Genomic DNA, 14,547 nt, shown 5'->3' with positions numbered 1-14,547 from the left:
GGCCATGGTGCGATGTTGCTGCTGTGTAGCGCGAGCCGGTGTGCCTCCAAGTCGCGTGGGTAACTTCCGGGAAATTTAAAATGTGATGCCGTCGCCTTCGTCACGTGACACGGGAGCCCGGAAACTGGAACCCCTTTTTCGATTATTACACGTTTTAAAACACGTCGTCGTGATGAAATCAGTACTTTGATAGCACACGATGCTCCCCCTCTGTTTAGTTTAGTTTGGAGGTAGCACAAAAAAGTAATGATGCAATTCCCCGCCCCCCAAATTATGAAAAAATAGAAAGTGTTTATTTCTTATATTCTTTATATGTTGAAAATATTTACTGCATTTACAATTTCATATGAGAAGATGATACACACTGGAGTATCTCAGAGACTCTCAGGAAATAACTAAAGAGTTTTCAATCAACTTTATTTGGACAGCACTTTTACACACTTTTAGTACATTTACTATACTAGTAAATCCCACCAGAGTCATAGAAAGTCCTCAGGGACCCCTCCTGAGGACTTTCTATGACTCTGTGGTGGGATCAGCCATCTTCTATGGGATTGTCTGCTGGTCCAGTAGCATCACGGACAGGGACAGGAAGAGGATGGGCAGACTGGTGAGGAGGGCCAGCTCTGTCCTGGGATGTCCCCTGGACAGGGACAGGAGGAGGATGGACAGACTGGTGAGGAGGGCCAGCTCTGTCCTGGGATGTCCCCTGGACAGGGACAGGAGGAGGATGGACAGACTGGTGAGGAGGGCCAGCTCTGTCCTGGGATGTCCCCTGGACAGGGACAGGAAGAGGATGGACAGACTGGTGAGGAGGGCCAGCTCTGTCCTGGGATGTCCCCTGGACAGGGACAGGAGGAGGATGGACAGACTGGTGAGGAGGGCCAGCTCTGTCCTGGGATGTCCCCTGGACAGGGACAGGAAGAGGATGGACAGACTGGTGAGGAGGGCCAGCTCTGTCCTGGGATGTCCCCTGGACAGGGACAGGAAGAGGATGGACAGACTGGTGAGGAGGGCCAGCTCTGTCCTGGGATGTCCCCTGGACAGGGACAGGAGGAGGATGGACAGACTGGTGAGGAGGGCCAGCTCTGTCCTGGGATGTCCCCTGGACTCGGTGGAGGTGGTGGGAAACGGGAGGATGATGGCTAAGCTGTCCTCCATGTTGAACAACACGTCCCCCCCCCGTCCACAGGACACCCTGACAGCACTGGGCAGCTCCTTCAGTGAGCGGCTGCTCCACCCTCGCTGTGCGAAGGAGAGGTATCACAGATCTTTCCTGCTGGCTGCTGTCAGACTGCACAATAAACATAACGCCCGTGTGAATGAGGAGAGCACTGTTGCTGCCCGAGGTGCTCCGGCGCTGCTCCTGCAGACGAATCGCCGTCTGGCTCAACAAACTGCAGCGTCTCAGAGATGGCCCACAGACCAGAGCATCAGGCGTGGGTCTACTCTCCTGTTATGCAGCCTGTCCCTGGGAGGGAGGGGCCGGACAGTCCCAGCCCGAGAACACGATCCTTCCGGCACCGCTCCCACTCTCCAGGTGAGGGCGGGACGGTTGCAGCTGTACAGGGTGGTGTCGTCCACCGCCAGGCAAAGGCAGGGCCTGAGATGTAGGGCCTGCTGGCCATAACATCACTCTGGATGAAGGACATCAGGTTGTCTCAGGTGGGACTTCTTTAGGACTGGGACAAGGCAGGATGTGTTCCAAAGGGTTGGAACCTTCCTCTGACAAATGCTCACAAGCTACATTCTAAACAACATTTTGCATTAAAACTCATGTGACAGGGAGGAAGTGTACACATCAAACATCATTTATGTGCCACTATGTAGTGAAAAAACCCTGCTGCTGCAGCTCCGGGTCCCTTCCACATACCCCCTATAGGCGTCCCAACCTGACTGGATATTTGGCACGCTAGCTATTCAGCCTGAGTCCGCTGACCCACACTCCAGTACAGTAGGTGGCAGCAGTGGTGTTGCCGACCACCTGACTGGCGTCTCCAACGACTGGGCCGAAATTGTGTAGCGTGAACATTTGCTGTTCATTCTTTTAACTACAAAAGTGGCAAAATATGCAAATAAATGTAGACATAAAGCAAGTTGGGGAGAAAAAGTAGAGAAAACATGACTCCAAGTTTTATTTGGGAAGATTCAGGCATGCAAATATAGATAACACAAATGTAACAACATTGTTGAGAAGTGGCTCCGGAATCAGCCTGGAACAGTTGATTTGTGGGTTTGGAGCTGTTTTAATCAGCTCTACAATCAGTAACAAAATGCTTAAAGCAAGTTTTGGCAAAAGTGAAGGAGGTGTTGGGAAGGCGCCTGAATCCTGAAGGAGGCCCCTCGTGCGCCGATCACCACTAGCTCTTCTGTTGACAGGAATGGAACGTGCAGATTTTCTCCAGATCTGTGGGGAGCAATAACACGTGTTATTCCTGTAACATGCAGGTAGGCGTGAGTCTGATGAGAAGCTAAACCCTCCGCGGTACAAACCTGGAGTACTGTCGGTGCACACTCTGAGTGAGGACATGGCCGTCATGTATTCCGCTCCCAAGAACTTTTCAAAGGACTCTCCCAAAGGAATCTCCTGCAGACACTTGGTAGAGTCCTTGAAGAGGAGGTTCTTTCCTGATTCGGACTGGAACAGTTTGAAACGACCATCCCTGCCTTTGGTCCCAAATTTAGCCTGAAAAGACAAACGGGGCAAAGCAAAAACTATTAAAGAGCTAAAAAAAGAGCCATTTTTCAACTGTTCTTCGGTAACGCAGCATCAGAAACAGCCCGAACCCGAACCCAGTTCCATTTCCCCCTCTAGACTGTAACTCAGGGGAAGGGTGTAGTTAATAGAGCAGAAGAACTCCGGCCCGACCTGCTGGTCCTGCAGAATGCGCACGACATCACCGCGGCTCTCGGGACGCGTCACCACAGCGTGTGCCGGCACCATCGCCAGGTGGCAGGAAGCAAAGTCAGTGACGGGGACTGGACTCTTGTTTGGACAGATCAGCTCGTAGTCTGCAGAATTCACGTTTCTCGCCCAATCGGGACCGTTGCCTTAAGCAGGGAAGGAGATTTGAATTCCTCTTAGACTTGAACATTTAGCACTTGAGCTGAAGACAACGAGCGTCTCACCATCGCTGTTTTCCTTCACGATGGTGTGTTTGATGAAGGCGACATCGCCGGCACCCTCAACAAGGCACCTGTCAGATATCAAACACGCTAATCTTACTATGAAGCGAAGAATATTGGCTCTGGAGAAATACTGCGGTATGTCATTTGCCAAAGCTTCAGGAAAGTAAATGAATCTTTTGGCAAGTACAGTAGAACTCTGATGACTGTTCAGCCCACCTGAAGGCTCCAGCATAGCCGTAGTAATGCTCTTCAGCGCTGGGCTTGCACTTGTACTCATCTCCCACAGACTTGCTACTTCCTGCACATGCAGCGCAGAATGGAGAGGTTGGTTCTGCTCCAGGGGCGCAGCCAGAGCTGAAGAAGGTGGCTGAGGAGACACGGTGGAGCACAGTGTGTTTACACTTTCACCTGAGCGGCTCTGTCAGGTAAAAGTCCTGCAGCTGAAGGAGAAGAGAGAAGCCTCGCTTACTGAAGTCGCAGTTGTTGGTCTGTTTGTGGATGAGGCCCATGGGAATGTTCCAGCCCGCCGTTCTGCCCATGCCCGTGTGGCAAGACCTCTTCCCCTTCAGGGTCTCCCAGGTTATGCCCATTCCCTTCTTGACCACAGCGACAGCGTAGTAAGAGGATGCTGGAGCTGCAGAGGCGCAGAAGGTGGATCAGATTACCGCTGATCCAGACTCAAAGGAACATTTAGTAGGGGAAGGGGGGGGGGGGGGTCTATACTGACCTGAAGAAACACTGCATTGTGCTGTGGACAGAGATGCAAAAGGCAATATTACAAGTGTCAGAGCTAGCACGCTGCACGTGTCTACGGGCCGACTCGCCTACCTTCGTCGTACTGCTCCACCATGACTGGAACCAGACCGCACTTCCCGGCCGTGTACACCTGTCCTCCGTCCACTGCCATCGCATCAGCACGTTTGCGCTTCAGGGTGGTCAAGAGAAATCAGGTCAGACGCAGAGCTGGAGGCTGGAGAGCTGGGATTGGATCATTTCAGGACTTACCATGATCATGCTCATGCAGTCCTCGACCGATTTGGCACTGTGGCACTCGACGTTGGTGACTTCGCCCTCAATGCTGTTGATGCTCCACGTGTCGCACTTTGCTGTCTCGGCAGGTCCCACGGCACACCATTTAATGGCAGTGGGCGCGGCGCTTGTGGCCTGTTCTGGAAGGCAAGGAGTCTGCGTTCAGCTATGCAGAGCCCTAAATCTGCTTATTTGGGGTTTTGATTGTTCAATTTGGAGGAAAAAAATATGCAAGAAAATAGAGATTAGGGAAAAGAGTGTAATACCTCTCTTGAGGGAACGGATAATGCTCATGTATCCGGCACCCAAGTACAGGAAGGAGTCTGTGTTTGGTGGCAGCTTCACCAGCCTGATGGTTGAATCCTTGAACATCAGGTTTTGGGCAGGTGCGTAGTCTTCAGAGGAGAACAGGTTAAAACCCTGCAAGAGCACCAACGCTGGTAAACGGGTCCCTTTCCACATCGTGGTGATGCTTTTCCGCGAATGCGCTTCATACCCTGACTGTCGTGAGCGTGTTATAAATGAGTTCTGCCATTTGGGGGTCCTTCCGGCTGACCACGGCATGGGCCGGGACTCTGGCCAAGTGGCAGGTTTTGTAGCTGTCGATGGACTTTCTGGTGTTGTCCGGGCACAGCAGCTCATAACTGGGCTTTTCAGATTCTAAACCAAACCACCAGACATCCCAATTTTCAGTTGATCGAATGAAAAAGTGCGTACAATTGTGACCCAGTTAGGGGTGAATCATCGAGCTCAAGAAAGCTCCGGCTTCAGTGGCGGCAGTTAAATGATAATAAAGCCGCTCTGATCAGGACAGGTGAGTGTGGGTCACTCACCAGGTACAGTAAGATGCTTTACAAAAGCTACTTCTCCAGCGCCGTCTGCCAGACACCTGACAAACACAGAGGTGTTAGCAGCTGGACGTGCACAGAGGGAAGCGGTGCCAAGCACCAAGGTGTGTAGGGGGGCATCGAGCAGAGGGGGGTACTGACTGGAACGCTCCTGCGTAGTCGTAGTAGGGCTCCTTGTGGGACCTGGAGCAGTCTCCCTTGCACAGCTGACACAGTTTGTCGTTGGCGTTTGCACCGGGGACACAGCTGGAGTGAAAGAAGTTTTTCACCGCTGCAAAACAAAAAGAAGGCTTTTGAATCTGTGACATGTTGCCGTATCAATGTTCTCACTTCTTCATAACGTTAGAAAACCTCACCTTCCTCCACGGGGCTGTCCTCAATGCCTGTCCACTTAATCAAGTCCATGGACAACAGAGTTCCGATGGGAATGTTCCAGCCTGCAGATTTGCCCAGACCAGTGTGGCAGGACTTCTTCCCTGCCAGGTCTTTGATGCCAAAGCTGGAGCCCTTCTTCACCACGGCCACGGCGTAGTAACAGGTGTCTGAACCTGGACGGGTGCAGAAAGGTAGAACATCTAAGGTGTCTGCCCTTTAACCTCCATGGAAACTGCTGCTGGGCGACCTACTGGGGCCGTAGTCCTCAGCAATGATGGGATGCAAATCGTAGTTCTTCAGTCCTGCAGTGTACACGTCCCCTCCGTCCAAAGTGATGGCATCGGCCAATTTGGCCTTGGAGATAAACAGAGGACGCAGCATGAGGTTTGACTCTCCGTTCTGCTGCTAAACTGGCAACTATCACATTAACAAGAAGGGTTGTTTTAAAAATCCTCCTCATATTAACTTTCTCAGGTTGCTGAGTGGCATCCCGTGTCCTATATGGGTGTAATATGGGTGTAATATGGGTGTAATATGGGTGTAATATGAGGTTTATGTGGGTATTATATGAGCATAACTGAAGAACAAGAGTCCAACGACTCCTGTAGACGTGTGTCGGTGGGGTTTGGCGCCGCTCAGCAGCTCATTTGTCCATGAAGCTGTCACATAAACTCATTTCTGCAGGTGACCAATGCTGTTAAAGTCCACTTCCTGTTGTAAAACAAGAAAAGCACCATTCCGACGCGACAATGGAAACGAAGGAAACAGACAAAGATGGACTACATGGAACACGCAGCAGTCGGTGCCTCCTGGAAACCGTCCCGTCACCTCCGACCTGAAACTCACGTTCTTGAAGCAACAAGACGCGATGCGTCCCGCTCACTGTGGACGTGACATTAGATATGTTGGAGGGCGTTCCTCACCGTAATGGCAACGATACATTCCATGGTGCTCTCCCTTCGCACGCAGGAGATGGCCGGAGCCACCAGTTCCAGCCGTTTGCACTTTAGGTATTCTGCCTCGGACTTGAGGCACCACCTGATCCTGGCAGCAGGGACAGCCGAGGCAGCCGCTGTGGAGTCAAGGGAACAGTCATGTTGAGCGTTCAGAGCCAAGCACCAGCCAGCGTGTGTCACCGTTCGTACCGAGGCACCCGAGCAGCACCGCGAGGAGGAGAGTCTTCATGCTGGATGTCCTGGTGTCCAGGTCAGCAGAGCAGACAGAGCAGGAGGAGAACGGGGCTTTTATAGCACGCCACAACCCCCCCCCCCCCCAACGTTTGCTCTGGTTTCCTAATGTTTGTGCATCCCCCGAGCTGGACGAGAAGCAGACAGATAAGCCAGCGGGGTGGAAGTTCCCAAATCAGCCAACCACTGTTTGCACAAATCTGAAGTCAGCGACAAAGGTCGACGTGACGCAAGTGGGGCGCCGTTAAATGCCTTCTTTCGACAGATTTTTGGTTTTAAAAAGGGCCAAATCGTCTGTTCCTCGCCAGCTTTCCCCATCATCATTTTCAAAAGCCCCAAACCCTCCGGACGGGGAGAACAGCCTCTCTCTTAACTAGTCAGGGTCAGGGTCAGGGTCAGGGTCAGGGTCCTTTTCCAGGTGTGGGCTGGTTTCTGCAGCTTACGCAGCTTCTCCAGTGTTACTCCATTTATTGGAAGATGACACTTTTCACGGACAATATGGGAAATATCGCAGCTAAATCTGACCTAACCAATGAGCCTGGCTTTACTTTTGCAGGCCCCGTGATGAAAATGGGATGTCTAAGTTAAAATCAATTCCTAAAAAAGTACTTTAACCCGAAAACCTGCTGAGTTACTCACCTGGCAGTCGTGTTTGCAGAGTCGGCGTTTCCCAACGCAGGAGCAAAGGTTGTGGCGATCGACACCCCCCTTTGATCACACATCTCACAAAGCATTTGAAAATCCAACTTTAATGCAGAATCCAACATAATGCTGGAAAACTGGCCCTGATAATCCTCATAATAGTGTTCTGCTGTGGCTGGAATGCTGTGCTAACTTCAGGAAGACCCTGCATCATGAAATCTGCCATTACTTTCATCCTTTTACCCCTGTAGTGCAAATATTTGCTTGCAGACTTTGACCAGAGCTTCTCAACTGAGAGTTTAATTGAATCAAGCTTTTACTTTATTCACTACGTCACTTGGTGAGCGGCTGAATGTGGGTTGGCTGGGAGCCTTTCTTGTTGTGTAAGGCTTATTTGGACAGCTGCCCTCAGACAATGTTCTGCTGAAGGCCTGGTACAGACCCACCAAGCCCTGACCTTTCCCCCTCTATGTCTAAATCTTTGTTTTCTGACCACCTTCGCCTGAGATGAACCTAACTACCGTGTGCACCCCCCCCCCGCCAACCCTCTGAATCCAGTGAGGAACAGGCAGCCAAGTGCAAGCTAACGAACATGTCGATAACGGGCCAAGAAACAGATGCTTTTATTTTGGCGATATTGGGGTTTCCAGAGGACCCTTCGACCACCTGTCCGGGGGTAAATCTACCACACCACAGGTGTTTGTGGGGAAATGAGCCGCTGGTTCATGCAGGTTAAAGCTTGACAAGCGGCCGTGGCTGCACTGGTTTCCAGCTCCTCTCTGCCCATCAGCGGCCCGGCGGAGGGCCGCTCCACGAGGCTGCTGGGCTCTGGGCTCAGTCTGTGGACCACCGGGGGCCAACATCCTCCAGGTAGATGGGATGGATGCTTCACACAACCTTTAAATCCTTAGCAGAACTCTTGGGCCATGTGTTCGGGGTTTGGGCGGTCCGCCCTTTGTCCCGCCTCCTTCCTGAAGCGGGTCAGGGGGGAGCGTCCCTGTCCTGCTGCGGAGAGACCGCAGTGAAGCAATCCATGTCCTCATCTGTTTGGACAGCTGCAGGTCCCGTCCTGCATGTCCTGTCCCTTTGGCTCTAACCTTTACCCACACACACGCCCGCGCTCTTATTGTCGTTCCCTCGCCCCCAATGAACGCACACGGGACACGAGCGAGCGGTGGCGTGGTGGTGTGCCCGCCTGAAAAGAGGCGGAATTTAAGGTGAAGAGGAGAAAAGATCAAGCTGAATCACATGTGGTTTTGTTGGTTATATTTCAACATCGGCATTTTCTCGGCAGCATATATAAAAAAGAAAGAAAACAACGACTACAGCTAAAGGTCAGTCTGTCCGGCTCAGTTCTGTACACGGGGCAGGTTCGGCTGATGGCAGCTACCACTCCTCATTCACTCTCTTCTGTATCAAAAGGTGAAATCCAAAAACCACGACGCAGTTTCCAATCAGAAAGGTGACTTTTTTAAAACTCCACAGATGGAGCCAACCCCTCACAGAGCCACACCGCCCCCCCGTTCCTCTGGACCTTCCACCTATTTACAATTTTCAAAGATGAGCGCGTGCGACTGACTTCGGAACAAACATGAATGAGACTCCCTCCTGCTCCAAGGTACAGAAAATAACAAGATCTAGAAAATAAACTCTGACATTTAATAGCCCCTTTGGGGAGGTGAGTCTTTTGTACCTGTCCCTGGAGCCTCAGCAGAACGTTAGACGGACTTATTTGGACCTTTATGGACATGATTAATGTCGCGTGTATAGGCTGCATCTCCTGTTGGGGGTGTACTATGAAGCAAGCAGACGAGTGCCAGGCTTCCACCATGAAGACCGGCTCAACAGAGCCTGGAAGGGAGCGCTGGTCTCGGGTCAGGTCACATCTTTCAGCGCCCTCCTCACAATGTTGAGCACTTGGGTACATCGTCTTGATGGGGACTGCTGACTTGAGTCCATCTGCACGTTGGACCATTCCAGGCGTTCGCACTTGTGTCAGTGTCGCGATGGAGGCGTGACATCACTTCCTCATCAGCAACGCAATGATCAGGAATCATTTCCTATTAACCGGAACTCTGCATCCACCTGGAGAGGAGGGATACGCGGGGCTGATGGTGGCAGTGTTCCTGGACATCATCGCTGCTATTCCGGCCCAGCACTGCTCCAGCCGGTGCTGTTCCGATCACACATTACAGCTACGGCAGCTGATCTGGGTGGTGTATAACACAGCTACGCTAGTCTGCGCGGACTCATGGAGAACACAGGCAGCAAAAGGCTGAATCAACGTCTTTAACGCCAACCTGAGCCTTTCACACACGCACACACTGGCGCCTCCGCACCGGTTCAGGCAGCCAGCAGGGACACATCCAACGTGTCGCTTATGCTGGGATGTGTTTGTGTAGGTGTGTAGCTCGTGGCTCGGTCCATCGCTCCGGTCTGTGGCTCGTCTCACCTGGTGTCGGCAAATTCTGGGTCAAGAAGATGTGGAGCCGTCCGTCAGAGGGCACTAGGGTGCGTAAAGGAATGGGGTTTCAGGGGTTGTGTGTTGGCTATGGTGGTCACGCACGTAGCTTGCTGTGTAGTACACCCCGACGTGTCCAACAGTCCTGACAGCTGACATAGAGAAGAAACCGAGTGCTGGCACCCACGTCACCTTACTGGCCAACTGTAGAGGACTACAAAGGGATCAGGCTGTCAGATAAAAGAGTATTCAGACTAGCAGAGTGGTGAGAAGAGCTGTCCGTTCAAACCAGTTCCAGGAGAACCGAAGGTTACGGGATTGAAGCCAGTAATATTGTCCCAAATTTGTGAAAAGGTGAAGTCTTTAAGGGAAGTACAGACCAGGAAAAAAGTGAATGTCTGTCAAAGTTAGTTCCTCTCCTGGACAAATACAGTCTCTTGTGGACAGAGCCCCGCCTCCTGAAGCGTGATGTCATAATCCAAGTGGGCGAGCTTCCTTCTGGGAAAGTTGGTGACCAGTTCGAAGCGCTCGTTTGGGTAACCCTTGGACTGGACGTGTCTAACCAGGGCCTTGAAGACAGTGAGACGAGACATGTTAATCAACACGTGCTTTTCATGCCATCAAAGTCCAAATGGGCCCTAATCAAAGCAGGAAGTTAGGAAACGTGATGAGTTTTGTTACCAAAAGTTTGGCTTTAGAAGATAGAGCGATCTGTTCTCTCCTCCCATCTGGGTAGCGCAGCATCAGCCGGGCTTTGGGACCTACGAGCAAAACCGATTGTTAAATCATGTTCTTTGAAGGACAGACCCGTCCCAGGACGACCGGCTCAGCGGGACACGTGAGGAAGTGTGGAGCTCTTTACCGTTGTCATCGGGGCTGTCCAGGTCCCGGGGCCCACTGATCTTTGAAGGTCCGGCACATTGGGCCGCCGCAGCGATGTGGTTCCCTCCAGAATTCACTTCAGACTTGGAATGAAGAGCAGCAGCAGCAGCCGAGGGCTCCAGGTGGTTCTTTTTGCTCTCCTCCTTCTTGTGGCTGTGGTTGTTTTCTTTGTACGGCGATTTTCTGTGGGAGGAAGTGGAAGTATCCGGGTGCAGGCGTTGCTGAGCGGCAGGAAGGAGAGGGGAGTGCTTGCTGCCCGAGCTCTTCTCTTCCTGCGGTAACGGCATTTCAGTATCCGAACCGTCGAAAGAAGGGGCACCCTCGCTGTCGGAGAAAGGCTCCGCGTCCGATTCCTCATCCGATCTGGGAGAGTCGGGAGCTTCGGGGGCATTTGAGGACTCGTAGTGAGTCTCCTGTAGGGAGGCCCGGATGGCTGCCTCCAGCTGACTGTCTTCACTGGCGTCAATCAAGCTTTCCTACAGCAGCACAAGGGACACACAGCGTTAACACACCAACTACAGGGTGACACACAGGTGTGACACACCAAGAAATGATGCACAACTATTATTGTCATCTGCACGTCAGCCCGGAACGGAACTAGCGTCTCTATAAATCGCTTAATAATGGAGAAATGGTGGGAGAGTCGACACAATGGCAGCAAACAGAGTGAGAATGAGAGACGGGAGGCGAGGTGACACCCACAGAGCGCGCCCGTTTGGCGGGGGGCGCGTGGCAGGAAGGCCCGTCAAGCTGGCCGTGCTCAGCCAGGAAGCCTGTTGCCTGTTCCAGAAACGACGCCACATCCAGCTCGTTCCATTCCACCATTTTCTGACCTGAACACATTTGGAATGTGAGAAAACAGTCAAGACATTTAGCAAATGCAGGAGCAAAGAAGGTCCAAGCTGGGAGACCGGTGCCAGAGGTCCGAAAGGGCAGCAGGCATAACACTGTCACACATTATGTCTTAAAGAAATGATGAGAAGAGTGAACTTTGCTCACCAGTGCGAGGATCAAGGATGGAAATATAGGGGAACTTATTCAGCTTATAGAACTGGATGTACCTCTGTCCCTCCTCGCTGTCATGATATACCTGCGGTGACAGAAAGGCAGTTTCAATCAGGTGAGTTCCAATATCGAGAGGCCTCGGAGCAAATGCACCATGTCAAGCTAACTGGGAAAAGCTGGACTCCAACTGTGGGACAGACGTGACACACCTGCCAGAATATAAAGTGTTCTCTGATGATGGTCTTAACCGCCTCGTTACTCCAAACGTCTCTGTTTAGACACTGGCAGGCAAAGTCCTGAACGTTCTGGATGTTGATCATGAGCCACTTGTTTTCCAGCTGTCCACAGTCCTTCGCCTGTGAGGAGAAAAAGAGGACAGGAAGTGCTCAGGTCAAAGCCCAACATCAGCGTGCACACGAGCCCGATGGATGTGAGGCGTGGAAAGTGTCCCCTGAAGGAGTCCTCACCGTCTCAAAGCTTCCTTTGTGCATGAGCTCAATAGGAGGACGGAACAGGTCTGCCAGGGTGCTCAGTTTCTTGTCCACTGTACCGTTACGCAGCTCTTGTTCCTGGCGAACTACAACAAGAACGATCCCAGTTGTCAAAGGAAGAAAGGCTGCAGGTGAGAAGGAGGCTAAAAGGCTTTTTCTCGGTGACTTACTGGTTTCAGTTTGGAAATCTCTGAAACCGTCAAAGATGGACCGAGCTGGTCTTCTTCGCTTCGGCACTGCGGAGAAAAACCCATTAACGTTTAGGAGATGGGAGAGACACCAGTTGGCTGACAACAGGTCAGATGAGACGCAACAGAGGGCACTACCTCCAAACAACGGTTCTGGTTCCACTAGGATGTCCTGCTTTTGAGGAATTGGTGCTCGTACCTCACTGAAGGACAGAGAGGAAAAACGGAGAGAGTGAGATTGTTGCCTTCAGCCTCAGCTTCCTTTGCCAGGATGTGGATAAATCATCCTCTTACTCTGTAGGGGGGGCTCTGCTGCTGGAAGCAGCCGAGCTGGAGCTGGAGCTGGAGCTGGTGCTGGTGCTGGTGCTGGTGCTGGGCTCCTCGGCTATCCCTCCTCCATCCAGAAACATGGTCACTGCCATCTCAAGGTTGTTGTTGCACGCCTCCAACATGTGTTTTCCCACACTTTCTGTTGCCCCTAGAAGTGAAGGACATGGACACAAAACCTTTTTGAGTTGCCTTTTCTTACTTGTCTCATCATCAAATCAGTTGCGATTGCTAAGAAGTCGGTTCAATTTAAAGAAAGCAAGTGTTAAAAGCTAAGGCAGTTCAATGATGCTGCTCGTGTGAACTTAAATAGCGGCACTAGTGTGCATGTCCAGAACCTGCAGCGTATTTAGGAGCATCTTCAGGTCTCTTTTGGATCGCCGTGAGCTTCCAAAGTCTTTATTCGTGTGTGCTGTCTTTAAAACCTGATATTTACAACTTTTTAGGGAGGGCTCTGGCAATGCCGAGCGAACTGAATGAAAGCCAAACATGTGGCTGTGTTGCAAATGTTTGAAGGTTTTCTGCGCGTTAGCAATGAGCTAAAGCGAAGGCTACGTAATGACAACCCGACGGGATATAACACTAGCATCACCATTGTGAGGGCTCGGGGGGCCACAGGGCTGCAAAGTGTAGGACGCTAACATACTCAGAATGTGTAAAAGACTTTATCCAGCAATATAATCTGCTCTTTTTTATGTCTACTGCGCAAGAAAGCTAATGAGCTCTCGGTGCGTTCTGCGCATGTCTGTTTCACTTTCCAAGTCTCGCAGCAGCCCCCAAAGCGAGTCCTGTCTACTCTCCGTGAAATAACTTACAAATACAACATCCGTGGCGTCAAAGCATTCCTAAACTAGTGAAACCCCCCCAACGAGCCGTCGGGGGAAGCCAGCGTGCTTCCAGGGGGGGTGTTGTGCACATGCGAGCCGGAGAGAAGATGACAGTCACGCAAACGGAGCCTGCCTCTTGATGAAGAGGAAGGCAGACGCTGGACAGCCGACGTCCATTCCACATTATCCAGCAACATGCACAGCCACAGGGGCAAAAAGAGGCTTTAGCCCCGCACGGCGGCGTCTTTTCTCAACACTTTCCAGAGAAGGGACGTTTAGAAGTGGCTGTGACAGCTAAAATGGGGAGCCGCTGCTCGTTGTGCTCGTTATTCTTGGTGGTTCACGTGAGTTTACCAGATAACTAGCCTTGGTTTTCCCTCTGCACAGCACTGACAGCGACGGGGGCAGAGCAGGACTTCACCTCTGCTTCCCCGGCTGCGCTCGGTCCGGGGCACCGCGGGACGACCTCTGCTGCTTAGCGGCAATGTAGCAAAGACGCCGAAGCCCGCGGCGAAAGAAGATTTTACCTGTTATTGCTGTAAATTGTCGTATTAACCCGTTCACTCCCAGAGCTGTGGTGTCTCCCAGCGCCGCCATCTTACCGCCACAAACAACAACATAAATGTGACGCGTGCGCAACACACTTTTTCCCCTGCGCGGCGCGAGCGCCATGCGTCATCGCCCGAGACCCGCCAGCGAACGCGAGGTGCATCGTGGGTAATGTAGTTTAAGTCTGGTTTCTGCAGATGCCGAACGTGAACAAAGCGTGCTCCGGTCCACTTTGCGCTGCGAACGTCACGTGATGCAACTGGTTCTGGGACTTGATGGCAAATCGTGCACAACGTGGGAGGGCTGGCCACCACGACCCCCCCACCTGAGCCCTCGGCTGTGGCCCCCCCATCCAGCTACTGTGAAGTTTGCAGAGGACACAACAGCCCTCGTGGCTGGAACAGCGAAGCTGCGGGGGATGGGGGCAGCTGGTGGTCACCACCTGCCTGGGGGAGACCATGGCAGAGGATGGGGGGGGGGGGGGCACATCCGCCCAGCAAGGCTTGGTCCTCCCACCCTGAATCCATCAGGCACTAAACTGCAGATTTTTCTACGCAGGTGTTTTGTTCCGATGCTTCCGGTCATTTTGTGTTTTGGATTCATTAAA

General features: G+C 52.1%; 2 protein-coding genes across 2 annotated transcripts; both read right to left on the bottom strand.

The window, feature by feature from the left end:
- Positions 1 to 2,097: 2,097 nt before the first annotated feature.
- Positions 2,098 to 6,686, bottom strand: LOC101077601 (serotransferrin-like). Its single transcript, XM_029830802.1, has 17 exons — positions 6,527 to 6,686; positions 6,305 to 6,453; positions 5,633 to 5,735; positions 5,363 to 5,554; positions 5,148 to 5,277; positions 4,992 to 5,047; positions 4,655 to 4,818; positions 4,425 to 4,578; positions 4,135 to 4,298; positions 3,958 to 4,054; positions 3,857 to 3,877; positions 3,599 to 3,763; positions 3,346 to 3,496; positions 3,130 to 3,197; positions 2,870 to 3,051; positions 2,494 to 2,686; positions 2,098 to 2,407 (listed from the first exon to the last, which is right to left on the bottom strand). The coding sequence occupies exons 1-17, from the start codon at positions 6,564 to 6,566 to the stop codon at positions 2,361 to 2,363; spliced, it is 2,076 nt and encodes a 691-aa protein (XP_029686662.1). The 5' UTR covers positions 6,567 to 6,686; the 3' UTR covers positions 2,098 to 2,360.
- Positions 6,687 to 8,461: 1,775 nt separating this feature from the next.
- LOC115247886 (UBX domain-containing protein 7-like) lies at positions 8,462 to 14,050 on the bottom strand. The gene is made up of 11 exons (XM_029830803.1): positions 13,919 to 14,050; positions 12,532 to 12,715; positions 12,376 to 12,440; positions 12,220 to 12,285; positions 12,026 to 12,135; positions 11,768 to 11,914; positions 11,553 to 11,643; positions 11,256 to 11,386; positions 10,534 to 11,029; positions 10,353 to 10,432; positions 8,462 to 10,240 (listed from the first exon to the last, which is right to left on the bottom strand). Exons 1-11 carry the CDS (start codon positions 13,986 to 13,988, stop codon positions 10,079 to 10,081), a joined length of 1,602 nt encoding a protein of 533 aa, XP_029686663.1. The 5' UTR covers positions 13,989 to 14,050; the 3' UTR covers positions 8,462 to 10,078.
- Between the last annotated feature and the right edge of the window lie 497 nt (positions 14,051 to 14,547).

The sequence above is a fragment of the Takifugu rubripes genome, chromosome 22 (genome assembly GCF_901000725.2).
Source record: "Takifugu rubripes chromosome 22, fTakRub1.2, whole genome shotgun sequence".
Lineage (NCBI taxonomy): Eukaryota > Metazoa > Chordata > Actinopteri > Tetraodontiformes > Tetraodontidae > Takifugu > Takifugu rubripes.
This window is presented reverse-complemented; position numbering and strand designations above follow the sequence as displayed.

Excerpts from the sequence above, each read along its gene's own strand:
- LOC101077601 (XM_029830802.1), bottom strand. The coding sequence starts at position 6,566 with ATGAAGACTCTCCTCCTCGCGGTGCTGCTCGGGTGCCTCG. Across the intron at positions 6,454-6,526 it reads GGTGCTGCTCGGGTGCCTCG|CGGCTGCCTCGGCTGTCCCT; the intron begins GTACGAACGGTG and ends TTGACTCCACAG. Across the intron at positions 5,555-5,632 it reads TGCTGAGGACTACGGCCCCA|GTTCAGACACCTGTTACTAC; the intron begins GTAGGTCGCCCA and ends GCACCCGTCCAG.
- LOC115247886 (XM_029830803.1), bottom strand. The coding sequence starts at position 13,988 with ATGGCGGCGCTGGGAGACACCACAGCTCTGGGAGTGAACGGGTTAATA. Across the intron at positions 12,286-12,375 it reads ACCAGAACCGTTGTTTGGAG|TGCCGAAGCGAAGAAGACCA; the intron begins GTAGTGCCCTCT and ends TTTTCTCCGCAG. Across the intron at positions 11,644-11,767 it reads AACACTTTATATTCTGGCAG|GTATATCATGACAGCGAGGA; the intron begins GTGTGTCACGTC and ends CTGTCACCGCAG.